The 24,854-nt window shown below is 50.8% G+C and overlaps 1 protein-coding gene across 2 annotated transcripts in view; it reads right to left on the minus strand.

The window, feature by feature from the left end:
- Positions 1 to 467: 467 nt before the first annotated feature.
- kpnb1 (karyopherin (importin) beta 1) overlaps positions 468 to 24,854 on the minus strand; it is a gene marked incomplete at its 3' end in the record, with an annotated part of 30,975 nt that continues 6,588 nt past the window's right edge. The window contains exons 5-23 of one of the 2 annotated variants that reach the window (XM_080522554.1): positions 23,928 to 24,080; positions 22,676 to 22,735; positions 22,406 to 22,423; positions 22,106 to 22,195; positions 21,623 to 21,733; positions 19,504 to 19,605; positions 18,718 to 18,942; positions 17,429 to 17,620; positions 16,581 to 16,711; positions 14,212 to 14,359; positions 13,345 to 13,416; positions 12,722 to 12,866; positions 11,032 to 11,114; positions 9,997 to 10,104; positions 7,378 to 7,521; positions 6,983 to 7,088; positions 5,885 to 5,999; positions 3,274 to 3,435; positions 468 to 1,055 (exon numbers count right to left, since the gene is read on the minus strand). In XM_080522554.1, coding sequence (XP_080378680.1) covers position 1,055; positions 3,274 to 3,435; positions 5,885 to 5,999; positions 6,983 to 7,088; positions 7,378 to 7,521; positions 9,997 to 10,104; positions 11,032 to 11,114; positions 12,722 to 12,866; positions 13,345 to 13,416; positions 14,212 to 14,359; positions 16,581 to 16,711; positions 17,429 to 17,620; positions 18,718 to 18,942; positions 19,504 to 19,605; positions 21,623 to 21,733; positions 22,106 to 22,195; positions 22,406 to 22,423; positions 22,676 to 22,735; positions 23,928 to 24,080 — 2,166 coding nt within the window. Of the gene's footprint in view, positions 1,056 to 3,269; positions 3,436 to 5,884; positions 6,000 to 6,982; positions 7,089 to 7,377; positions 7,522 to 9,996; positions 10,105 to 11,031; positions 11,115 to 12,721; positions 12,867 to 13,344; positions 13,417 to 14,211; positions 14,360 to 16,580; positions 16,712 to 17,428; positions 17,621 to 18,717; positions 18,943 to 19,503; positions 19,606 to 21,622; positions 21,734 to 22,105; positions 22,196 to 22,405; positions 22,424 to 22,675; positions 22,736 to 23,927; positions 24,081 to 24,854 lie in introns of those variants that run through there. The other variant, XM_080522553.1, reaches the window with a different exon arrangement.

Genomic DNA, 24,854 nt, shown 5'->3' on the forward strand with positions numbered 1-24,854 from the left:
TATTCATTTGTAATAACTGAGGTGTGTGGTAGGGATCGTGTCGACTCCCGTCACTCAAGCACACAAACACACTCCAGCTGGATAGGACAGCTCCACCCCTGCAGTGCTGGGGCGGAGACCCCTAAGGCAGGGGCAGGCTGGGGGTGGTGGTGATGGGGGTTGGGGGTCGGGGTGCCCACCCCCCCGCTCGTGTCCTCAGAGGGCGCTCCTCGGGGTGGGATACGTGTCCATCGCCAAACGTCGTCTTGTTCGTCTGGTTTGTTGGTTGGTTGGTTGATGGGGTTTAGGTTCAACGTTTCGCGTAAAATTCGTTCTCCGTTTTTTGGAAGTCCGCAACCGTATAGTGCTTGTAAGAACACCCCCCTCCCGCCCCACCCTCCCCAAAAAAAAAAGAAAAAAAAAGAAAACTAAAAACACCCAAAAAAAAGTAAATAAGTCTTCCACAGATGGGTCAAAGAGCAAAATAGTCAAGTCCATTCGTATTTATTTTGTTGTCGTTTTTCCCAAAAAAGAAACCACATTTTGGCAGTTTATTTCCTACTTCTGGCCGCTCCTGCTGTGGAACTAATATTAGTTTTTTTTATTTTTCAGAAGTGTCCTAGAACTAGATAGCTACAGCGATCCAGGAGGGGGGGTGTGGAGGTCCTTGTCAACAGTCAGAATCAGTCCACAGGTGACGGGGGGGGGGGGGGGGGTTGGGGGCGGGGCGGGTCAGGGTGGTGGTGGTGGTGGTGGGGGGGGGGGGCGGGGGTAGTCTGGGGATGGGGCGCTGCAGGTCTGCCGGCGACTGCTGGAATTGTACTCAGAAGGTGGTGTGATATCGATCCTCTCTCTCTCTCGCTCGCACTCTCTCGCGCTCGCTTGCTCTCTCTCTCGTTCGCTCTCACTCTCTCTCACTCTCTCTCTCTCTCGCTCACACACTCAGGCACTCATCTCAGCACGCTTCACTTCTGCTTTGAACTCTGGACGCGCAAAAGACAGAAGAAATTCCAGTGGGGCATTTTTTTTTCATTGTTCATTGTTGTATAGTTTTTCGTCCCCGACCAGCATGAAATCTGTGGAGACAAGGAGAGAGAGAGGAGTTAGATTAAGATGAGGTTGTGTGTCAGAGAGAGAGAGCGAGGAGTTAGATCAGATGAGGTTGTGTGTCAGAGAGAGAGAGAGAGAAGTTAGATCAAGATGAGGTTGTGTGTCAAAGAGAGAGAGCGAGGAGTTAGATCAGATGAGGTTGTGTGTCAGAGAGAGAGAGAGAGAGAAGTTAGATCAAGATGAGGTTGTGTGTCAAAGAGAGAGAGCGAGGAGTTAGATCAGATGAGGTTGTGAGTCAGAGAGAGAGAGAAGTTAGATCAAGATGAGGTTGTATGTCAGAGAGAGAGAGAGAGGAGTTAGATCAGATGAGGTTGTATGTCAGAGAGAGAGAGGAGTTAGATCAGATGAGGTTGTGAGTCAGAGAGAGAGAGAGAGAGGAGTTAGATCAGATGAGGTTGTATGTCAGAGAGAGAGAGAGAGAGGAGTTAGATCAGATGAGGTTGTATGTCAGAGAGAGAGAGAGAGAGGAGTTAGATCAGATGAGGTTGTATGTCAGAGAGAGAGAGAGAGAGGAGTTAGATCAGATGAGGTTGTGTGTCAAAGAGAGAGAGAGAGGAGTTAGATCAGATGAGGTTGTATGTCAGAGAGAGAGAGAGAGAGAGGAGTTAGATCAGATGAGGTTGTGAGTCAGAGAGAGAGAGAGAGGAGTTAGATCAGATGAGGTTGTATGTAGGGCTGCAACGATTAGTCGACTAGTCACGACTAATCGATTACGAAAATTCGTCGACGTGAAATGTTGTTGTCGACTAATCGCATAAAAAAAATATATTAAAGAAAACGGGATTTTTTTTTTTTTTTTTTTTTACGGGAGCCATGCAAGAATCAGCTGGGTAAGTTTTAGCTAACGTTGTTAGCCAACTGGCTAACGTTATATTGTTAGGGTCGTAATGTTTATGTTAGCTTTACTGTTACATGTTGGAAAACAACGTCTCATGGACAGGGCTGTACATGCTATGAGCGTTTGTGCTATTAATTTATTTGCCCTGTGGCACGCATGTGACAGACAGAGGCGCTTGTATGTAACGTTACGTAGCAGGGGTTTTCCATGTTGAAGCCAGGAGAACGCGAGATGAAATGAAGTGAGGGGTGGTCGCTATTAAAATACCAGGTAGTCATGGTGGATGATCATGAATGATGCTTGATAAGTGAATGCTATTGCAATTATGTTGAGTCCACCAGCGAGCTGTCTGTAAGATAAACAGCGCCAAGCGTAGCCTACTAACGTGAGCTGTCTGTAGTCTAGCCAGCAATGCTAGCTAGCCAGTCAACTAGCTCTGTGAGCAGCTGTAGCTTGGCGTAACGTTAGGTTAGATAGCTAGTTAAGCCGGATTTATGCTTCTGCGTCGCCATTTACGCGCAACGAAAAGCCACACGACTAATCGGAAAAATAAGACAGATTAGTCGACTACCAAAATAATCGTTAGTTGCAGCCCTAGTTGTATGTCAGAGAGAGAGAGAGAGAGGAGTTAGATCAGATGAGGTTGTGAGTCAGAGAGAGAGAGAGGAGTTAGATCAGATGAGGTTGTGAGTCAGAGAGAGAGAGAGAGGAGTTAGATCAGATGAGGTTGTATGTCAGAGAGAGAGAGAGGAGTTAGATCAGATGAGGTTGTATGTCAGAGAGAGAGAGAGAGAGGAGTTAGATCAGATGAGGTTGTATGTCAGAGAGAGAGAGAGAGAGGAGTTAGATCAGATGAGGTTGTATGTCAGAGAGAGAGGAGTTAGATCAGATGAGGTTGTATGTCAGAGAGAGAGAGAGAGGAGTTAGATCAGATGAGGTTGTATGTCAGAGAGAGAGAGAGAGAGGAGTTAGATCAAGATGAGCTTGTGAGTCAGAGAGAGAGAGAGAGGAGTTAGATCAAGATGAGCTTGTGAGTCAGAGAGAGAGAGAGGAGTTAGATCAAGACCTCAAAAACATAATAGTGCAGTTAAGGAAAGGAGAGGAAGGGGGAAGAGTGTGTGTGTGTGTGTGTGTATGTGTGTCTCACCAGGCTTGGCTCTTGAGCTCTTTGCTAGCTCTGACAGGGGCCGGAGAGGGGTGTGTGTGTGTGTGTGTAGGTCTCAGATATTGTGGTAGGGTTATACATCAGGCTCTCAGCGTGGTGCATGAATTCTCTTCACAGACCAGACTGGGGGTTCCTCTAACCTACGTCTGTGTGTGAGTGTGAGTGTGTGTGTGTGTCTCACCAGGCCTGGCTCTTCAGCTTGCGCAGCTCCTTGGTGGCCCAGGTGGCCAGAGTCTTGGTCTTGGAGGTCTTGGACCTCCGTCCCTCCGTCAGCAGGTCGTTGATGAGGGGCCGCACCTCCACCAGCTTCATCACGTCCTTACCGAACGCTGTGCACAGGTCTCTGCCGGGGGGGGGGGGGGGGGGGGGAGGAGGGGGAGAGGGATGGATGGAGGGAGGAGGGAGAGACAAGGGTATATTTAAAAAAAAAGGACACTCAAATAGTTTTTTGGGTATTTTTAACCTAACCATCATCATCATCAACATCGCTACGTCAGAGTCAGAGCTAACTAGGTCAGAGTCAAAGCTAGCTACGCCAGTGTCAGAGCTAGCTACGTCAGTGTCAGAGCTAGCTACGCCAGTGTCAGAGCTAGCTACGCCAGTGTCAGAGCTAGCTACGCCAGTGTCAGAGCTAACTACGCCAGTGTCAGAGCTAGCTACGCCAGTGTCAGAGCTAGCTACGCCAGTGTCAGAGCTAACTACGCCAGTGTCAGAGCTAGCTACGTCAGTGTCAGAGCTAGCTACGTCAGTGTCAGAGCTAGCTACGCCAGTGTCAGAGCTAGCTACGCCAGTGTCAGAGCTAGCTACGCCAGTGTCAGAGCTAGCTACGCCAGTGTCAGAGCTAACTACGCCAGTGTCAGAGCTAGCTACGCCAGTGTCAGAGCTAGCTACGTCAGTGTCAGAGCTAGCTACGCCAGTGTCAGAGCTAGCTACGTCAGTGTCAGAGCTAGCTACGCCAGTGTCAGAGCTAACTACGTCAGTGTCAGAGCTAACTACGCCAGTGTCAGAGCTAGCTACGCCAGTGTCAGAGATAGCTACGCCAGTGTCAGAGCTAGCTACGCCAGTGTCAGAGCTAGCTACGCCAGTGTCAGAGCTAGCTACGCCAGTGTCAGAGCTAGCTACGCCAGTGTCAGAGCTAGCTACGCCAGTGTCAGAGCTAGCTACGTCAGTGTCAGAGCTAGCTACGTCAGTGTCAGAGCTAGCTACGCCAGTGTCAGAGCTAGCTACGTCAGTGTCAGAGCTAGCTACGTCAGTGTCAGAGCTAGCTACGCCAGTGTCAGAGCTAGCTACGCCAGTGTCAGAGCTAACTACGCCAGTGTCAGAGCTAGCTACGCCAGTGTCAGAGCTAGCTACGCCAGTGTCAGAGCTAACTACGTCAGTGTCAGAGCTAGCTACGCCAGTGTCAGAGCTAACTACGCCAGTGTCAGAGATAGCTACGCCAGTGTCAGAGCTAGCTACGCCAGTGTCAGAGCTAGCTACGCCAGTGTCAGAGCTAGCTACGCCAGTGTCAGAGCTAACTACGTCAGTGTCAGAGCTAGCTACGCCAGTGTCAGAGCTAGCTACGCCAGTGTCAGAGCTAACTACGCCAGTGTCAGAGCTAACTACGCCAGTGTCAGAGCTAGCTACGTCAGTGTCAGAGCTAGCTACGCCAGTGTCAGAGCTAGCTACGCCAGTGTCAGAGCTAACTACGCCAGTGTCAGAGCTAGCTACGTCAGTGTCAGAGCTAGCTACGTCAGTGTCAGAGCTAGCTACGCCAGTGTCAGAGCTAGCTACGCCAGTGTCAGAGCTAGCTACGCCAGTGTCAGAGCTAGCTACGCCAGTGTCAGAGCTAGCTACGCCAGTGTCAGAGCTAGCTACGTCAGTGTCAGAGCTAGCTACGCCAGTGTCAGAGCTAGCTACGCCAGTGTCAGAGCTAACTACGCCAGTGTCAGAGCTAACTACGCCAGTGTCAGAGCTAGCTACGCCAGTGTCAGAGCTAACTACGCCAGTGTCAGAGCTAACTACGCCAGTGTCAGAGCTAACTACGCCAGTGTCAGAGCTAGCTACGCCAGTGTCAGAGCTAGCTACGCCAGTGTCAGAGCTAGCTACGTCAGTGTCAGAGCTAACTACGTCAGTGTCAGAGCTAGCTACGTCAGTGTCAGAGCTAGCTACGCCAGTGTCAGAGCTAGCTACGTCAGTGTCAGAGCTAACTACGTCAGTGTCAGAGCTAGCTACGTCAGTGTCAGAGCTAGCTACGTCAGTGTCAGAGCTAGCTACGCCAGTGTCAGAGCTAGCTACGCCAGTGTCAGAGCTAACTACGCCAGTGTCAGAGCTAGCTACGCCAGTGTCAGAGCTAGCTACGCCAGTGTCAGAGCTAACTACGCCAGTGTCAGAGCTAACTACGCCAGTGTCAGAGCTAACTACGCCAGTGTCAGAGCTAGCTACGTCAGTGTCAGAGCTAACTACGCCAGTGTCAGAGCTAACTACGCCAGTGTCAGAGCTAACTACGCCAGTGTCAGAGCTAACTACGCCAGTGTCAGAGCTAACTACGCCAGTGTCAGAGCTAACTACGCCAGTGTCAGAGCTAACTACGCCAGTGTCAGAGCTAGCTACGCCAGTGTCAGAGCTAGCTACGCCAGTGTCAGAGCTAACTACGCCAGTGTCAGAGCTAACTACGTCAGTGTCAGAGCTAACTACGTCAGAGTCAAAGCTAACTACGTCAGTGTCAGAGCTAGCTACGCCAGTGTCAGAGCTAACTACGCCAGTGTCAGAGCTAGCTACGTCAGTGTCAGAGCTAGCTACGCCAGTCTCACCCTATAAGTCCTGCGGCGTTGGCGACCACGCCGTCTGAATGGTCCTCGTCCTCAGCGATGTGATGGATGAACGACAGGATGAACTCCACCCTGGGCTGGACCAACATGACGTCAGCTACGGAGGGAGGGAGGGAGGGAAGAGGAAAAAAGAAAGAATGAACAAACGAAAATAGTTTAAGAATGCCCTCAAGTTGTGGGGTCCCGCAAAGTCCAGTGGAGATAGGGGGCAGCCCTGCTACCTGATGTCCACTGGGTGAAAGAGACCCTGCTTTACTCTGTGACCACCTAAAATCCCAACTGCCAAACTCACAGCAGCAGGAGGAACAGGCGTCAGGGTGTCTGTGTGTGTGTGTGTGTGTTAAGAGATGTGTCGATCATTCTAAATACGGAGTAGAAGGATTACTCATAAGTAGCGTACCCTGCCCCTGGGGGGGGGGGGACTAACTAGGAGTAGTCAAACACAGGCTACAGTTCTCATGCTCAGGGATGCAAACTGGTGATGGCCCAAAAAGGTGCCAACATTTTTTTTTGCCTGAAAACAAAGAACATTTATGAAAATTGTTGACCTATTTTGAGGTAAAAACGGCTAAAAGGTGACAGGTTTGAACTCCTGCAAGCTACTCAAACTAGCAGGGGAAGGAAGGAGCAAGCTTCTCTGTCAAAAGCCCAAACTACTAATAATAATTCAAATATTTATTTGGCTTTTTAAATGTAAAAACATACAGAGCTATAGAACACATACAATCGACGAGACCACAAATGACATCCACAAGACAGAGGAAACAAAACCAACAACAATCAAAAGCCCAAACTAGAAGGGACCGAGAGACTTTCTACACACGACACACTACTGGGCCGACCCAAACCAAACCTGGGCCGACCCAAACCAATGCTGCTGGCTCAGGCGGTGTCTATCCTCAAGGTCCTTTTCAGCAACTATGGTGGGTCTAACTGGACCAGCCCAGATCGATCTGTAGTGTGAAGGAGGGTTTCGGGGGGGGACGGACTTACGGTGTGTGTGTGTGTGTGTGTAAGGGGGGGGGGGAGACTTACGGTGTGTGTGTGTGTGTGTGTGTGTAAGGGGGGGGGCAGACTTACGGTGCACGTTCTCCTGGTCTCCCTTCAGACCCTGGATGATGCCTGTGTACGCCTCCAGACAGCCCTCCCTCAGCTCATTCAGGTAGTCCACCATGTCATAGTCAGTCTACACACACACACACACACACACACGAGTTAATTGAAAAATAACTTCACCATCATCATCATCATCCACTGACAGACCAAATCATTAATTGTGAGCAAACTTGTGGGGTCCCGCAAAGTCCAGTGGAGAGAGGGGGCAGCCCTGCTACCTGATGTCCACTGGGTGAAAGAGACCCTGCTTTACTCTGTGACGGCCTAAAATCCCAACTGCCAAACTCACAGCAGCAGGAGGAACAGGCGTCAGGGTGTGTGTGCGGGCGTATAAATGTGTGCATGTGTGTGTGTGTTACCTTGTCCACCTGAGCCTGAGAGGCCTGCTGCAGGGTGTCCAGGACGATCTCCAGGTACTTCTTGAACTCTCCGCCGATGGCCAGAGCGATGTCTCCGAACGCAGACAGGATCTGGGGCTTCACCGACCGATGCACGTTCTCATTCTACACACACACACACACACACACACCTGTTTAGGACACGCTGAGCTAGTATAAAGGCTTGTCCCCCCAAAAAATACATCAGTTTTTATCAAAATCATGACCCTTTCACCCTTTGTATAAACACCACTGTAGTTGCAACTATTTGATGACAAACACTCAATTATTATTATTATTCTGATACATGCATGAATAAAATCAGACTTCCAAGTTGTGGGGTCCCGCAAAGTCCAGTGGAGATAGGGGGCAGCCCTGCTACCTGATGTCCACTGGGTGAAAGAGACCCTGCTTTACTCTGTGACGGCCTAAAATCCCAACTGCCAAACTCACAGCAGCAGGAGGAACAGGCGTCAGGGTGTGTGTGTGTGTGTGTGTATAAATATGTGTGTGTGTGCCATCAGGAAAATAACCATGTTTCTGACTATGCGCATGTAACTGGTGTTTTAGAAAGGAGTGAAATCTAGATTCAGTTTCTCCTTTACTTAACAGAGGTCAGGGTTAGACCAGGTCTTAACAGAGGTCAGGGTTAGACCAGGTCTTAACAGAGGTCAGGTGTCAGACCAGGTCTTAACAGAGGTCAGGGTTAGACCAGGTCTTAACAGAGGTCAGGGTTAGACCAGGTCTTAACAGAGGTCAGGGTTAGACCAGGTCTTAACAGGGTCAGGGTCAGACCAGGTCTTAACAGAGGTCAGGTGTCAGACCAGGTCTTAACAGAGGTCAGGTGTCAGACCAGGTCTTAACAGAGGTCAGGTGTCAGACCAGGTCTTAACAGAGGTCAGGTGTTAGACCAGGTCTTAACAGAGGTCAGGTGTTAGACCAGGTCTTAACAGGGTCAGGGTCAGACCAGGTCTTAACAGAGGTCAGGGTTAGACCAGGTCTTAACAGAGGTCAGGTGTTAGACCAGGTCTTAGAAGGTCAGGTGTTAGACCAGGTCTTAACAGGGTCAGGGTCAGACCAGGTCTTAGAAGGTCAGGGTTAGACCAGGTCTTAACAGGGTCAGGGTCAGACCAGGTCTTAACAGAGGTCAGGGTTAGACCAGGTCTTAACAGAGGTCAGGGTTAGACCAGGTCTTAACAGAGGTCAGGGTTAGACCAGGTCTTAACAGAGGTCAGGGTTAGACCAGGTCTTAGAAGGTCAGGGTTAGACCAGGTCTTAACAGAGGTCAGGTGTTAGACCAGGTCTTAACAGAGGTCAGGTGTCAGACCAGGTCTCAGCAGAGGTCAGGGTTAGACCAGGTCTTAACAGAGGTCAGGGTTAGACCAGGTCTTAACAGAGGTCAGGTGTTAGACCAGGTCTTAACAGAGGTCAGGTGTTAGACCAGGTCTTAACAGAGGTCAGGTGTCAGACCAGGTCTTAACAGAGGTCAGGGTTAGACCAGGTCTTACTCTTAACAGAGGTCAGGGTTAGACCAGGTCTTAGCAGAGGTCAGGGTTAGACCAGGTCTTAACAGAGGTCAGGTGTTAGACCAGGTCTTAGAAGGTCAGGGTTAGACCAGGTCTTAGAAGGTCAGGGTTAGACCAGGTCTTAACAGAGGTCAGGGTCAGACCAGGTCTTAACAGAGGTCAGGGTTAGACCAGGTCTTAACAGAGGTCAGGGTTAGACCAGGTCTTAACAGAGGTCAGGGTTAGACCAGGTCTTAGAAGGTCAGGGTTAGACCAGGTCTTAACAGAGGTCAGGGTTAGACCAGGTCTTAACAGAGGTCAGGGTTAGACCAGGTCTTAACAGAGGTCAGGGTTAGACCAGGTCTTAACAGAGGTCAGGGTTAGACCAGGTCTTAACAGAGGTCAGGGTTAGACCAGGTCTTAACAGAGGTCAGGGTTAGACCAGGTCTTAACAGAGGTCAGGTGTTAGACCAGGTCTTAACAGAGGTCAGGGTTAGACCAGGTCTTAACAGAGGTCAGGGTTAGACCAGGTCTTAACAGAGGTCAGGGTTAGACCAGGTCTTAACAGAGGTCAGGGTTAGACCAGGTCTTAGAAGGTCAGGGTCAGACCAGGTCTTAACAGGGTCAGGGTCAGACCAGGTCTTAACAGAGGTCAGGGTCAGACCAGGTCTTAACAGAGGTCAGGGTTAGACCAGGTCTTAACAGAGGTCAGGGTTAGACCAGGTCTTAACAGAGGTCAGGTGTTAGACCAGGTCTTAGAAGGTCAGGGTCAGACCAGGTCTTAACAGAGGTCAGGGTTAGACCAGGTCTTAACAGAGGTCAGGGTTAGACCAGGTCTTAACAGGGGTCAGGGTTAGACCAGGTCTTAACAGAGGTCAGGGTTAGACCAGGTCTTAACAGAGGTCAGGGTTAGACCAGGTCTTAACAGGGGTCAGGGTTAGACCAGGTCTTAACAGAGGTCAGGGTTAGACCAGGTCTTAACAGAGGTCAGGTGTTAGACCAGGTCTTAGAAGGTCAGGGTCAGACCAGGTCTTAACAGAGGTCAGGGTTAGACCAGGTCTTAAGAGGTCAGGGTCAGACCAGGTCTTAGACTCACCCCTAGGTTCTCCAGCAGCAGCTGCATGATTTCGTCACAGAAAGGCAGGATGTTGGTCATCAGGGCTCGACATAGGTCACACACCAGTCCCACCGCGGCCAAACACACCTGGAAGAGGGAGAGAGAGAGAGAGAGAGAGAGAGAGAGGGTCAGTGTGTGTGTGTGTGTGCAGACACCTGAAACAGGGAGAGAGGGTGAGTGTGTGTGTGTGTGTGTGTGTGTGCAGACATCTGAAACAGAGAGAGGGGGAGAGAGGGTGAGTGTGTATGTGCAGACACCTAAAACAGGGAGAGAGGGTGAGTGTGTGTGTGGGTGTGTGTGTAGACACCTAAAACAGGGAGAGAGGGTGAGTGTGTGTGTGCGGTGTTTCCCCCACAAGTCCAGAAAAAACAGGGTGGGGGGGGGGGTAAACCCCCCTAACTCCGGCCTTTCCGCAAAAATGCTTGAAAACTTTCCACGACAGCGATTTTTAAAAGGGCTAAATAATTGTTGGTTTGCTGGAGACTATGGGACAAATTACACTATGGTGGCCAGCCTTAGTTGTCTATGTATGGGAAACAGTGGTGTGTGTGTGTGTGTGTGTGTGTGTGTGGGGGGGGGGTGACAGAGGCACGTCTCACTAGCCAAATCAAAGCCAGACACCTGAAACAGTGAGAGGGAGTGTGTGTGTGTGTGTGTGTGTGCCAACTCCCCCAAAGAATGAACACCTAAAAGCTCCTAAAACAGTATGTTGAGTGTAGGGTCCCGCAAAGTCCAGTGGAGATAGGGGGCAGCCCTGCTACCTGATGTCCACTGGGTGAAAGAGACCCTGCTTTACTCTGTGACGGCCTAAAATCCCAACTGCCGAACTCACAGCAGCAGGAGGAACAGGCGTCACGGTGTGTGTGTGTGTGTGTGTGTGTGTGGAAAGAGATGTTTGAACTACTGTGTGTTGATCATTCTAAACACGGAGTAGAAGGATTACGTACCCTGCGATATATTTATCTAACTTAGACGTGTGTGTGTGTGTGTGTGTGTGAGAGAGATGTGACCCACCTGATATTCAGCGTAGTTCTTCAGTCCGATCCCCAGGAAGGGTTTGAAGGCATCCATATATTTCTGGAAGTCAGCGCCCAGTACTGGAGACACACACACAAAGATATTAGACCACCATTTTGAGAAAAGACTGTGTGTGTGTGTGTGTGGGGGGGCAGAGGTTATTAGGAGACATGCTCTCGTCTTAGGGCTGCAACTAACGATTATTTTGGTAGTCGACTAATCTGTCGATTATTTTTTCGATTAGTCACGATTAGTCGTGTGGCTTTTCGCTGCGCGTAAATGGCGACGCAGAAGCATAAATCCGGCTTAACTAGCTATCTAACCTAACGTTACGCCAAGCTACAGCTGCTCACAGAGCTAGTTGACTGGCTAGCTAGCATTGCTGGCTAGACTACAGACAGCTCACGTTAGTAGGCTACGCTTGGCGCTGTTTATCTTACAGACAGCTCGCTGGTGGACTCAACATAATTGAAATAGCATTCACTTATCAAGCATCATTCATGATCATCCACCATGACTACCTGGTATTTTAATAGCGACCACCCCTCACTTCATTTCATCTCGCGTTCTCCTGGCTTCAACATGGAAAACCCCTGCTACGTAACGTTACATACAAGCGCCTCTGTCTGTCACATGCGTGCCACAGGGCAAATAAATTATCAGCACAAACGCTCATAGCATGTACAGCCCTGTCCATGAGACGTTGTTTTCCAACATGTAACAGTAAAGCTAACATAAACATTACGACCCTAACAATATAACGTTAGCCAGTTGGCTAACAACGTTAGCTAAAACTTACCCAGCTGATTCTTGCATGGCTCCCGTTTAAAAAAAAAAAAAAAAATAAAAACGTTTTTTTAAATAATTTTTTATGCGATTAGTCGACAACAACAGTTCACGCCGACGAATTATCGTAATCGATTAGTCGTGACTAGTCGACTAATCGTTGCAGCCCTATCTCGTCTGACGTATTTTAAGGCGGTATGACTTTTTTTTTTTAAGGAAGTAAACAGACCTCGCGTTTCCATAGCTACGATGCATAAACTTCCCCTTTAAGAGTTGCACTGGCGGGAGGGAAACCGTTTCACTTCTTAAAATAATCGTGTGTGTGTGTGTGTGTGTAGGTCTCAGATATTGTGGTAGGGTTATACATCAGGCTCTCAGCGTGGTGCATGATTTCTCTTCACAGACCAGACAGGGGTTCATCTAACCTACGTGTGAGTGTGTGAGTCTGTGTGTGCGCGCGTGCATGTGTCTCTCTGTGTGTGTGTGTGTGTGTATGTATGTATGTGTGTGCGTATCCGTGTGTACCTTCCACCAGGGTGGAGACAGCCATGAGGGCGTCCTCCTGCACTGTGTGTGTGTGCGTGTGTGCCTGTGTGCGTGTGTGCCTGTGTGCCTGTGTGCCTGTGTGCCTGTGTGCCTGTGTGCCTGTGTGCCTGTGTGCCTGTGTGCCTGTGTGCCTGTGTGTCTGTGTGTCTGTGTGTCTGTGTGTCTGTGTGTCTGTGTGTCTGTGTGTCTGTGTGTCTGTGTGTCTGTGTGTCTGTGTGTCTGTGTGTCTGTGTGTCTGTGTGTACCTTCCACCAGGGTGGAGACAGCCATGAGGGCGTCCTCCTGCACTGTGTGTGTGTGTGAGTGTGCGTATGTGTGTCTCTCTGCGTGTGTGTGTGTGTGTGCGTGTGTGTACCTTCCACCAGGGTGGAGACAGCCATGAGGGCGTCCTCCTGCACGCCCCCTGACCCAGCGGTGCTCTGGAACATTCTGAGGAGCGATGCCATGACGACGTCAGAGATCTGGAGAGCATCCTGGTGCTGCACCTTCCTCAGCACGTTCTGGAGGGGGGGAGGGGGAGGGAGGGAGGGATGGGGGGGGAGGGAGGGAGGTGAGGAAGGGATGGGGGAGGTGAGGAAGGGAGGGAGGGAGGTGAGGAAGGGAGGGAGGGATGGGGGAGGGAGGGAGGGAGAGAGAGGGACAGGGAGAGAAGAACAGGTAGGGAGGGAGGAAGGGGGACAGGGATAGAGGGAGAGGGAGGTGGGGGAGAGAGGGAGGGAGGGAGGGAGAGTTGGACAGTAGTTAGGAGACCTTTTACCCCTGGTGGGGGGCGGGAAACATTCACAGTTGCTAAAATAAGTGTGTGTGTGTGTGTGTGTAGGCCTCAGATATTGTGGTAGGGTTATCCATCAGGCTCTCAGCGTGGTGCATGATTTCTCTTCACAGACCAGACAGGGGTTCATCTAAATTGTGTGTGTGTGTGTGTACAGCAGACTACGTGTGGTAGCGGCTGGGGGGGGGGTCAGAGGTCAATGTTACCTGTAGAGTGGCGCACAGTAGAGACTGCAGGTCGTTGAACTGGATCCTGTCCGATGTGCTCTGGATGTGAGACTGAACAAAACACAGAGAGAGAGACAGGAAGTTACAACACAGGAAACACACCGCTAAGCAACTCTACTGCATGTCCCTTCTTTGGATAACTACCATTTCCTGTTGAACGCGTCTTCAGATGATCATAAGCGTCAACGCTAACGCCTGTCCTCACGCTCACTGGGGGCCTGAGAGTTCAGAGGTCATCCATCTCTTGGGACGCCAACATGTTCATGACTTCGTCTGTGTGTGTGTCTGTCTCTCTCTGTGTGTCTGTCTGTCTCTGTGTGTCTGCCTGTCTGTCTCTGTGTGTGTGTGTGTCTGTCTCTGTGTGTCTGTCTGTGTGTGTGTGTGTGTCTGTCTCTCTGTGTGTGTGTCTGTCTGTCTCTGTGTCTGTCTGTCTCTGTGTGTCTGTCTCTCTGTCTGTGTGTCTGTCTGTCTGTCTCTCTGTGTCTGTCTGTCTGTGTCTGGGTCTCAGATACTGTGGTAGGGTTATACATCAGGCTCTCAGCGTGGTGCATGATTTCTCTTCACAGACCAGACAGCCTGTCAGCCAAGGCTCCCAGCCTTCCACTCCATCCCTCCCTCCCCCTTCACCTCCATAAATAGAACCTGTTGGAAGTGCTCCCTCACCATTCCCCATTCCCTCCATCCCCCATCCCCTCCATCCCCCTCTCTCTCACCTCCATCTGTAGGACCTGCTCCCTCCCCATCTCCTCTCAGTCTCTCTCTCTCTGTCTGTGTGTGTAGAACTTGTTGGAAGTGCTCTCTCCCCATCTCCTTCTCCCTCCCTCCCTCCCTCCCTCCGCCTCTCACCTCCATCTGTAGGACCTGTTGAAGGCGCTCCATGATGACCAGGGTGGTCTTCTGCACGGCGGGGTAGCAGTCCTTGGCGCTGTTCTTCACGATCTCCATCAGGGCCTCGTAGGCCGCGCTGCGCAGGTTGTTCTGGTGCCCGTCAGGCCTGGGGAGGGGGGGAGGAAGGAGGGATGGAGAGGGGGAGGGATGGAGAGGAATGGAGGGAGGGATGGAGGGAGAGGGATGGATGGAGGGAGAGAGGGTTGGAGGGAGAGAGGGATGGAAGGATTGAGAGAGAGGGATGGAGAGGGAGGGATAGAGGGAGGAATAGAGGGGGAAGGAGGGAAGGGGAGGGATAGAGGGGGATGGAGGGAGGGATAGAGGGGGATGGAGGGAGGGATAGGGATGGATGGAGGGAGAGAGGGATGGAGGGAGAGAGGGATGGAAGGATTGAGAGAGAAGGATGGAGGGAGGGATAGAGGGAGAGGGAGTGATAGTGGGGGAGGGATGGAGGGGGAGGGTGAGGGATGGAGGGAGAGAAGGATGGAGGGGGAGAGGGGGAGAGGGAAGGATGGATGTAGAGGGAGGGATGGAGGGAGAGAGAGAGACATACGCTTGTTTATTTCACTCAGTCTAAAGCAGGTGTGGTCCATGTGTAGCAGTGTTTGGTGATCTGGGAGTCTATGCAGACAAGCCAGGAGCAGGTTTACAGGCTGGGTTTACTGACATTGTTTAACCATGCAGAAAAAACACTCGTATGTTCAGGGACATGGACGTCGAAGGCAGCAACAACCGAATCAGGAAGTCACTAGTCTGACTGCGTCTTTAAATACCCGTGTGTGTGTGTGTGTGTGTGTATGTGTATGTGTAGGTCTCAGATATTGTGGTAGGGTTATACATCAGGCTCTCAGCGTGGTGCATGATTTCTCTTCACAGATCAGACAGCTTTCTCTCTTCAACAAGTTGTTTTTAAATCTACATTTTGGAGTATTGTTGAGTTCAACCGTATTTCAACCACTGGGTTCTAGGAGTTTCTGACTGACCTGTCTGTGGTTTCTAGAAGCTTCTGACTAACCTGTCTGTGGTTTCTAGGAGCTTCTGACTGACCTGTCTGTGGTTTCTAGGAGCTTCTGACTGACCTGTCTGTGGTTTCTAGAAGCTTCTGGCTGACCTGTCTGTGGTTTCTAGAAGCTTCTGACTGACCTGTCTGTGGTTTCTAGGAGCTTCTGGCTGACCTGTCTGTGGTTTCTAGAAGCTTCTGGCTGACCTGTCTGTGGTTTCTAGAAGCTTCTGGCTGACCTGTCTGTGGTTTCTAGAAGCTTCTGACTGACCTGTCTGTGGTTTCTAGAAGCTTCTGACTGACCTGTCTGTGGTTTCTAGAAGCTTCTGGCTGACCTGTCTGTGGTTTCTAGAAGCTTCTGGCTGACCTGTCTGTGGTTTCTAGAAGCTTCTGACTGACCTGTCTGTGGTTTCTAGAAGCTTCTGGCTGACCTGTCTGTGGTTTCTAGAAGCTTCTGGCTGACCTGTCTGTGGTTTCTAGAAGCTTCTGGCTGACCTGTCTGTGGTTTCTAGAAGCTTCTGGCTGACCTGTCTGTGGTTTCTAGAAGCTTCTGACTGACCTGTCTGTGGTTTCTAGGAGCTTCTGGCTGACCTGTCTGTGGTTTCTAGGAGCTTCTGACTGACCTGTCTGTGGTTTCTAGGAGCTTCTGACTGACCTGTCTGTGGTTTCTAGGAGCTTCTGGCTGACCTGTCTGTGGTTTCTAGGAGCTTCTGGCTGACCTGTCTGTGGTTTCTAGAAGCTTCTGGCTGACCTGTCTGTGGTTTCTAGAAGCTTCTGACTGACCTGTCTGTGGTTTCTAGAAGCTTCTGGCTGACCTGTCTGTGGTTTCTAGAAGCTTCTGGCTGACCTGTCTGTGGTTTCTAGAAGCTTCTGACTGACCTGTCTGTGGTTTCTAGGAGCTTCTGACTGACCTGTCTGTGGTTTCTAGGAGCTTCTGACTGACCTGTCTGTGGTTTCTAGAAGCTTCTGGCTGACCTGTCTGTGGTTTCTAGAAGCTTCTGACTGACCTGTCTGTGGTTTCTAGAAGCTTCTGACTGACCTGTCTGTGGTTTCTAGAAGCTTCTGACTGACCTGTCTGTGGTTTCTAGAAGCTTCTGGCTGACCTGTCTGTGGTTTCTAGGAGCTTCTGACTGACCTGTCTGTGGTTTCTAGAAGCTTCTGGCTGACCTGTCTGTGGTTTCTAGGAGCTTCTGACTGACCTGTCTGTGGTTTCTAGGAGCTTCTGACTGACCTGTCTGTGGTTTCTAGAAGCTTCTGACTGACCTGTCTGTGGTTTCTAGGAGCTTCTGGCTGACCTGTCTGTGGTTTCTAGGAGCTTCTGGCTGACCTGTCTGTGGTTTCTAGAAGCTTCTGGACGATGATCTCGAAGGAGGACGAGAGGCAGTAGGTGGCGGGCTCCTCCTGGTCCTCTGCGGCATCTGTGGCCTCGTAGGCCGCCTCCGCTAAGCTGGAGAAGGCCTGGAGGGGAGGGGAGGGAGGGGGGTGGGAGAGATGGAGAGAGATGGAGGGGGATGGGGGGAGGGGGGTGGAGGGGGCAGGGAAAGAGAGGTAGGAGACAGGAGAGAGAGATATGGGGGGGGATGGAGGAATGAGATGGGAGAGAGTGAGATGAGGGTAGGGGAGAGAGAGAGAGTTAGGAGATAGGGGAGAAAGAGATGGGGGGATTAGAGGGAGGGGCAGGGGGAGGAGAGAGAGATGGAGGGATGGTAAAGAGAGAATGGAGATAGGGGAGAAAGAGAGGGAGGGGCGGGGGGAGGAGAGAGAGATGGAGGGATGGTAAAGAGAGAAAGGAGATAGGGGAGAAAGAGAGGGAGGGGCGGGGGGAGGAGAGAGGGATAGGGGGGGGTTAACAGGGCATTCGCATAAACCAAAACACATTTGTACAAATTCCCAAATTCCCCATAGTTGCCTTGGAGGTGCAGCTTTCAGCCAGAGAGAAGGATTCTCTCAACACAGACCAGACAGACTCGTATCTAAACGCGTACTTGTGCCTAGTTGTATTTGTCGTATGTAAAATGTGTGTGTGAGTGTGTGTGTGTGTGTGTGTGTGTGTGTGTGTAGGTCTCAGATATTGTGGTAGGGTTATACATCAGGCTCTCAGCGTGGTGCATGATTTCTCTTCACAGACCAGACAGGGGTTCATCTAAACTCTGTGTGTGTGTGTGTGTGTCTCACCCAGCAGACGTTGGAGGCCACGCGGGGCTCCGCCCCCAGCCCCTCTATGAGACACTGCAGCAGGGGCGCCAGGTAGACCTCGTTGATGGCCGCCTCCGGCAGCAGCTCACAGATCCGCCCCACCGTCCACGCCGTCGTGTCCCGCACCACCACGCTGGGGTCCTTCATCAGCTCGATCAGGGTGGGCATCGCCTGGGGGGGGGGGGGAGAGGAGGAGAAGGGAGAGAGGGGAGAAGAAGGGAGAGAGGGGTGGAGGAGAGGGGAGAGAGGAGGGGAGAGAGGGGAAGAGAAGAGGGGAAGAGACCTTTTACTTAGATACATACAAGACACATCCAGTTAATGAAAATCTTCATAGTTGCCTAGTTGTATTTGTTGTATGTAAAATGTGTGTGTGTAGGTCTCAGATATTGTGGTAGGGTCATACATCAGGCTCTCAGCGTGGTGCATGATTTCTCTTCACAGACCAGAGTACTGTGTGTGTACCTGTATGACGAGTGTGTGTGTACCTGTATGACGAGTGTGTGTGTGTGTGTACCTGTATGACTAGTGTGTGTGTGTGTGTGTGTGTACCTGTATGACTAGTGTGTGTGTGTACCTGTAGGACTAGTGTGTGTGTGTGTACCTGTATGACGAATGTGTGTGTGTGTGTGTGTGTACCTGTATGACTAGTGTGTGTGTGTGTACCTGTATGACTAGTGTGTGTGTGTACCTGTAGGACTAGTGTGTGTGTGTGTGTACCTGTATGACGAGTGTGTGTGTGTGTGTGTGTGTACCTGTATGACTAGTGTGTGTGTGTGTGTGTGTGTGTGTGTACCTGTATGACGAGTGTGTGTGTGTACCTGTATGACGAGTGTGTGTGTGTGTGTACCTGTATGACTAGTGTGTGTGAGTGTGTGTGTGTGTGTACCTGTATGACGAGTGTGTGTGTGTGTGTGTACCTGTATGACGAGTGTGTGTGTGTGTGTGTGTACCTGTATGACTAGTGTGTGTGTGTGTGTGTGTGTACCTGTATGACTAGTGTGTGTACCTGTATGACGAGTGTGTGTGTGTGTGTGTACCTGTATGACTAGTGTGTGTACCAGTATGACTAGTGTGTGTGTGTACCTGTATGACTAGTGTGTGTGTGTGTGTGTGTGTGTGTGTGTGTGTGTGTACCTGTATGACTAGTGTGTGTGTGTGTGTGTACCTGTATGACTAGTGTGTGTGTGTGTGTGTGTACCAGTATGACTAGTGTGTGTGTACCTGTATGACTAGTGTGTGTGTGTGTGTGTGTGTGTGTGTGTGTGTACCTGTATGACTAGTGGTTTGAGCTGGTTGAGGTCGGGGCCCTCCAGGATGGATCCGAAGGCCATGACGGAGGCGTCTCTGTAGCGCCAGTCGGGGTGTTTGATGTGCTCCTTGATGAAGGGCAGGACGTGGGGGACCACGTCGTCCTCACAGCAGGTGGCTAGCAGCATCAGACACACCCCCGCCGCCTTGCACGGGTTCCAGTCATCATCGTCATCATTCTCATCCTGGGGGGAGAGGAAGAGGAGAGGAGGGAGGGGAGGGGGAAAGGAGGGAGGGGAGAGGGGGGAAGGAGGGAGGGGAGGGGGAGGGAGGGGAGGGGGAGGGAGGGGAGGGAGGGGGGAAGGAGGGAGGGGAGGGGAGAGAGGAGGGGGAGGGAGGAATGCAGATGGATTGAGTTAATTCACAAACAAATTCGTGTTTACATTTTCCAAATTCCAGATAGTTGTCCTGCAGGTCTCTGTGACATGTTTCTACATCAGTACCAGGTGAGGATGGAGACCAGGTGAGGAGTGTGTGTACCTGTTTAGTGAGGATCTGCGTGTGTGTGTGTGTAGGTCTCAGATATTGTGGTAGGGTTATACATCAGGCTCTCAGCGTGGTGCATGATTTCTCTTCACAGACCAGACAGGGGTTCATCTAAACTGTGTGTGTGTGTGTGTGTGTGTGTGCCCAGATACCTGTATGCCTAGTGGTTTTAGCTGGTTATCGTTCAGTGAGGGTCTGGGAGCAGGGGAGGTGCGTGTACCTGTTTAGTGAGGGTCTGGCACCAGGGGAGGTGTGTGTACCTGTTTAGTGAGGGTCTGGGTGAGGATGGGCACCAGGTACTGCAAGGCTCCTTTAGCGTAGAACTTGCTGGTGTGCTCGGGGGGGCGTCCCTGCTCTGATGCCTGTGATTGGAGGAGAGGAAGGAACGTACCAAGTCAAAAAACATAGAAGGGGGGGGGGGGGAGTCTCCCTTTCCTGATGTTATTCAACTGTCCAACACGTGCACGAGAAAGAGCTCAACACGTGGCTGAATAAAGTTTTGAACACAACGCAGAATTGTGTGTGTGTAGGTCTCAGATATTGTGGTAGGGTTATACATCAGGCTCTCAGCGTGGTGCATGATTTCTCTTCACAGACCAGACGTGTCAGTAAGCATGACCTCTATTGCCCATCTGTGTTTTCAATACATACAATGTGTAAATATACATTCAGTAGCTTATAGTAAGTAAGTATACAGGCGCAACTCAAAACATATGAATATCGTGCAAAAGTTCATTCATTTCAGTAATTCAACTTAAAGGGTTAAACTTAAATATGATATACTCATTGCATTGTACATGTGCATGATTATACTTTTCAGAGGGCAGACATTTCTGTATTTAAAATCCTTTTCTTATTGATTTCATGTAATGTAAAAAATGTCTGAGATGTTTAATTTGGGGTTTTCATAAGCTGTAAGCCATAATCATCAAATTTATAACAAATAACGGCTTTAAATATCTCGCTTTGCATGTAATGAGTCTATAAAGTTAAATTACTGAAATAAATGAACTTTTGCACAATATTCTAATTTTTTTAGTTGCACCTGTAGTGTGTTGGTTAATTCCTGGTTAACTCATTCAGTGCCGAGGGTGTAGAAAGTCTCCCAAATTGTCAACATTCTAGAGTGCCGTACTCTGTAGCCTAGCAAAGTATTGTTGCTAGATAAATACCACATAGAACACACCGGAATTCTTTAGCAGTTAGTGAGTTAATAAAGTTGCATTCTTTTCAGGGGCGCTTGGTGGCGTAGCACACAAAAGCAGCAGCCATGTCATCGCAGGTTCGATTCCGGACGTCGACATATGCTGCATTTCATCCCTCCTCTCTCTCTCTTTCCCCCATCCTACCTGTCAGTCTCTACTGTCTCTAATCTCCTCTCTCTCTCCCATCCTTCCTGTCAGTCTCTACTGTCTCTATCGTCCTCTCTCTCTCTCTCTCTCTCTCTCTCACCCATCCTTCCTGTCAGTCTACTGTCTCTATCCTCCTCTCTCTCTCTCCCATCCTTCCTGTCAGTCTCTACTGTCTCTATCCTCCTCTCTCTCCCATCCTTCCTGTCAGTCTCTACTGTCTCTATCCTCCTCTCTCTCTCTCTCTCTCACCCATCCCTCCTGTCAGTCTCTACTGTCTCTATCCTCCTCTCTCTCTCTCTCTCTCCCATCCCTCCTGTCAGTCTCTACTGTCTCTATCCTCCTCTCTCTCTCTCACCCTTCCTGTCAGTCCTCTCTCTCTCTCTCTCTCTCTCTCTCTCTCTCTCTCTCTCTCTCTCTCTCTCTCTCTCTCTCTCTCTCTCTCTCTCTCTCTCTCTCTCTCTCTCTCTCTCTCTCTCTCTCTCTCTCTCTCATCCTGTCAGTCTCTACTGTCTCTATCCTCCTCTCTCTCTCTCACCCATCCCTCCTGTCAGTCTCTACTGTCTCTATCCTCCTCTCTCTCACCCTTCCTGTCAGTCTACTGTCTCTATCCTCCTCTCTCTCTCTCTCTCTCTCCCCCATCCTTCCTGTCAGTCTCTACTGTCTCTATCCTCCTCTCTCTCTCACCCATCCCTCCTGTCAGTCTCTACTGTCTCTATCCTCCTCTCTCTCTCTCTCTCTCACCCTTCCTGTCAGTCTACTGTCTCTATCCCAATAAAGCAGAAATCCCAATAAAGCCCTAAAAAAACACATGACAGCGACCGGTCCGCGCAGCGACAAACGCTCGAAAATTAAAGTCAGTTTTTTTTCAAGTACCCACTCGATATAACAAACGGTTTTAGGATCACTAAATATTTATAATTTGTGAATTGGATTCACTGTCTCGCCATAAAAAATTTAATAAATACATAAAATACATAAATAAATAAATAAAATAATAAGTTGCATTCAAACGTTGAAGAGGTCTCACCTCAGACGCCTCAATGGCCAGGTCCATCTCCTCATCACACACGTTGGACCAGAACTCGATCCCTTGTAAGGCAACTTCATCTATGTCACTCTTCATGGCTTCTATTGTGATCTGTGTGTGTGTGTGGGGGGGGGGGAGGGGCAGAGAGAGACCAAAGGTGAAAGAGAGATTGGACTGTGTTTCTCCAAGAGTAGCATCACTACTGTAGGTGTGTGAGGAGCAGATTACTGTGTGTGTGTGTGTGTGTGTGTGTGTGTGTGTGTCTTGAGGTCTCAGATGTTAAGTCTGGGTTGTTCCATCAGGCTCTCAGGGTGGATTTCTCTTCACAGACCAGACATCTAGTTTAGCAGCTACATCGTGTGTGTGTGTGTGTGTGTGTGTGTGGGTGTGTGTTCCTCCTGTGAGAGAAGACCTCAGCTCAGACAACTCCAGCCTTGAGGTGTCGGGCCAGACGCGGTCACCAACCACCCCCGCTACACTTACAGCAAACAGGGCAGGTCCCATGTACGTCTCCATGTACTGGTAGTACAGGGACATGATCTTCACCAGGTTCTGCAAGGCTGCCACTCGCACCTACACACACACAGGCACGCACACGCACAAACACACACACAGGCACACACAGACACAATCAGACACGCACAAACACACACGCAAGCCCAGGCACGCACACATCCCAAGAGACAGAGAGACAAGAGAAAATCAATGAGCTGATTATTGACAGGGACAATGGAAATCAATGTTGAGGAGGTTTTGTTTTTGAAGAAGAGTATGTTTGCACACCTTATGCTGCTCCAGGTGCTAGGAGAGAGAAAGATAAAAAAAAATCATAATTTATCCATTAAATTATTTTGGAGCATTTATTTTCTTTCTTTTTTATGTTGCTCCACTGTAATTTAATGGATCTAAAGCTCCCCGGCCACAGATTAAGCCAGTTCAGAGACCAGACGAACACAGGTGAAGGTGAGGCGTCTAGTCTGGGAGCAGGCTTGATCTGTGGCTGGACAACCAGCTACCAGGATGGGTTCAGGGGTGAAAGGTCAGGGTACTCACCCTGGTGTCTGGGCACTGTGTGGCTTCACACACCACCTGCATTATAAAGTGTCTCTCCGTCTGAGGGGGAAGAAAAAAAACACCACAGAAAACACATTGTTACATTTTTAAAGGCATTTTAGCAGGCGCCTTATTCCTTTTAAAGTTATTTTTTATCTGAGTGGGGCAGTCACACTCATATTCTTCAGTTTATTGGACAGATACAGCGAAGAGAGACAGGAAAGTAAGGAGAAGAAGGGAGAGAGATGGGGCATGTCAGCAGGGCATGGGCCGGATTCAAACCCATGCCAACATGGGCATAATGTGAGTGGACTGTAGACCGCGGTGCTGGACCACTGGACCACCCCAGGCTACAGCAGACGCCTTATTCCAAAGAGACTTACAACCGATACATTTGACTATGCTATGTGACTCATCAATCCACCAGCCGTACGTAGCAGGAAGAGTATTCTAGCTCAGGCCAGCGGCCATCGGCAGTCGTCGTGGTAGAAATTGTGTTCACCTCCCATTCACCTCAACTTAGACGTATGTGTGTGTGTGTGTGTAGGTCTCAGATACTGTGGTAGGGTTATACATCAGGCTCTCAGCGTGGTGCATGATTTCTCTTCACAGACCAGACGTGTCAGTTATATCAATGAGGTGAACTGGTGAGCTTCAGTGAGTTGAGCAGGTCAGGGGGTTAGGGACGGGTCAGGGGTCATTTAGGGACGGGTCAGGGGTCATTTAGGGACAGGTCAGGGGGTTAATGACATGGCAGGGGTCTAGGGGTGGCTTAGGGATAGGGCAGGGTAGTTCTGGAGGCTAGGGGTGGGTCAGGGTCAGGGACAGGGCAGGGTAGTTCTGGAGGCTAGGGGTGGGTCAGGGTCAGGGACAGGGCAGGGTAGTTCTGGAGGCTAGGGGTGGGTCAGGGTCAGGGACAGGGCAGGGTAGTTCTGGAGGCTAGGGGTGGGTCAGGGACAGGGCAGGGTAGTTCAGGAGGCTAGGGGTGGGTCAGGGTCAGGGACAGGGCAGGGTAGTTCTGGAGGCTAGGGGTGGGACAGGGCAGGGTAGTTCAGGAGGCTAGGGGTGGGTCAGGGTCAGGGACAGGGCAGGGCAGGGTAGTTCTGGAGGCTAGGGGTGGGTCAGGGTCAGGGACAGGGCAGGGTAGTTCTGGAGGCTAGGGGTGGGACAGGGCAGGGTAGTTCAGGGGGCTAGGGGTGGGTCAGGGTAGTTCAGGAGGCTAGGGGTGGGTCAGGGAGGGGTCGGGACTGACCTCTTTGTCGAAGTTGGCTTTGGTGAACTCCAGGGAGTTGAGGAGGGCGTTGGTGGCAGCCAGCTTGACGTTGTTGCTGGGCTCCTCCTTCCTCATGCCCTGGATGATGGCCGTCAGGATCTGGTTGGCGTTGTCCTGCAGCTGCTCTGGGTCCTGCACACACACACACACGCGCACACACACACGCGCACACACACACACACAGAGAGAGAGAGATGAAGGGCTTTAGTGTGTGTGTGTGACTGCCTGTGTGTGTGACTGCCTGTGTGTGTGTGAGCCAGTGTGTGTGTGAGCCAGTGTGTGTGTGTGTGTGAGAGCCAGTGTGTGTGTGTGAGAGCCAGTGTGTGTGTGAGAGCCAGTGTGTGTGTGTGAGAGCCAGTGTGTGTGTGAGAGCCGTGTGGTGAGAGCCTGTGTGTGTGAGAGCCAGTGTGTGTGTGAGAGCCAGTGTGGCCTCTTTCACACCGGCAGTTCCGAACGCCGGTTCGCGTTCGCGAGCCGAAACCTCCGAACGTTGGCGCTGTCTGGCGAACGAGCCCGCGTTCATACCAGTGTATCGTTCGCCAGACAGCGCCAACGTTCTGAGGTTTCGGCTCGCGAACGCGAACTGGCGTTCGGAACTGCCGGTGTGTAAGCCCTATGTGTGTGTGAGAGCCAGTGTGTGTGTGAAAGCCCTCCTCCCCCCCCTCTACTCACGATGTCCCCTCCTCCCCCCCTCTACTCACCATGTCCCCTCCTCCCCCCCTCTACTCACCATGTCCCCTCCTCCCCCCCTCGACTCACCATGTCCCCTCCTCCCCCCTCGACTCACCATGTCCCCTCCTCCCCCCCCTCGACTCACCATGTCCCCTCCTCCCCCCCTCTACTCACCATGTCCCCTCCTCCCCCCCTCTACTCACCATGTCCCCTCCGCCCCCCCCCCTACTCACG

This window comes from Nansenia antarctica (assembly GCF_963989245.1).
Source record: "Nansenia antarctica genome assembly, chromosome: 2".
Lineage (NCBI taxonomy): Eukaryota > Metazoa > Chordata > Actinopteri > Argentiniformes > Microstomatidae > Nansenia > Nansenia antarctica.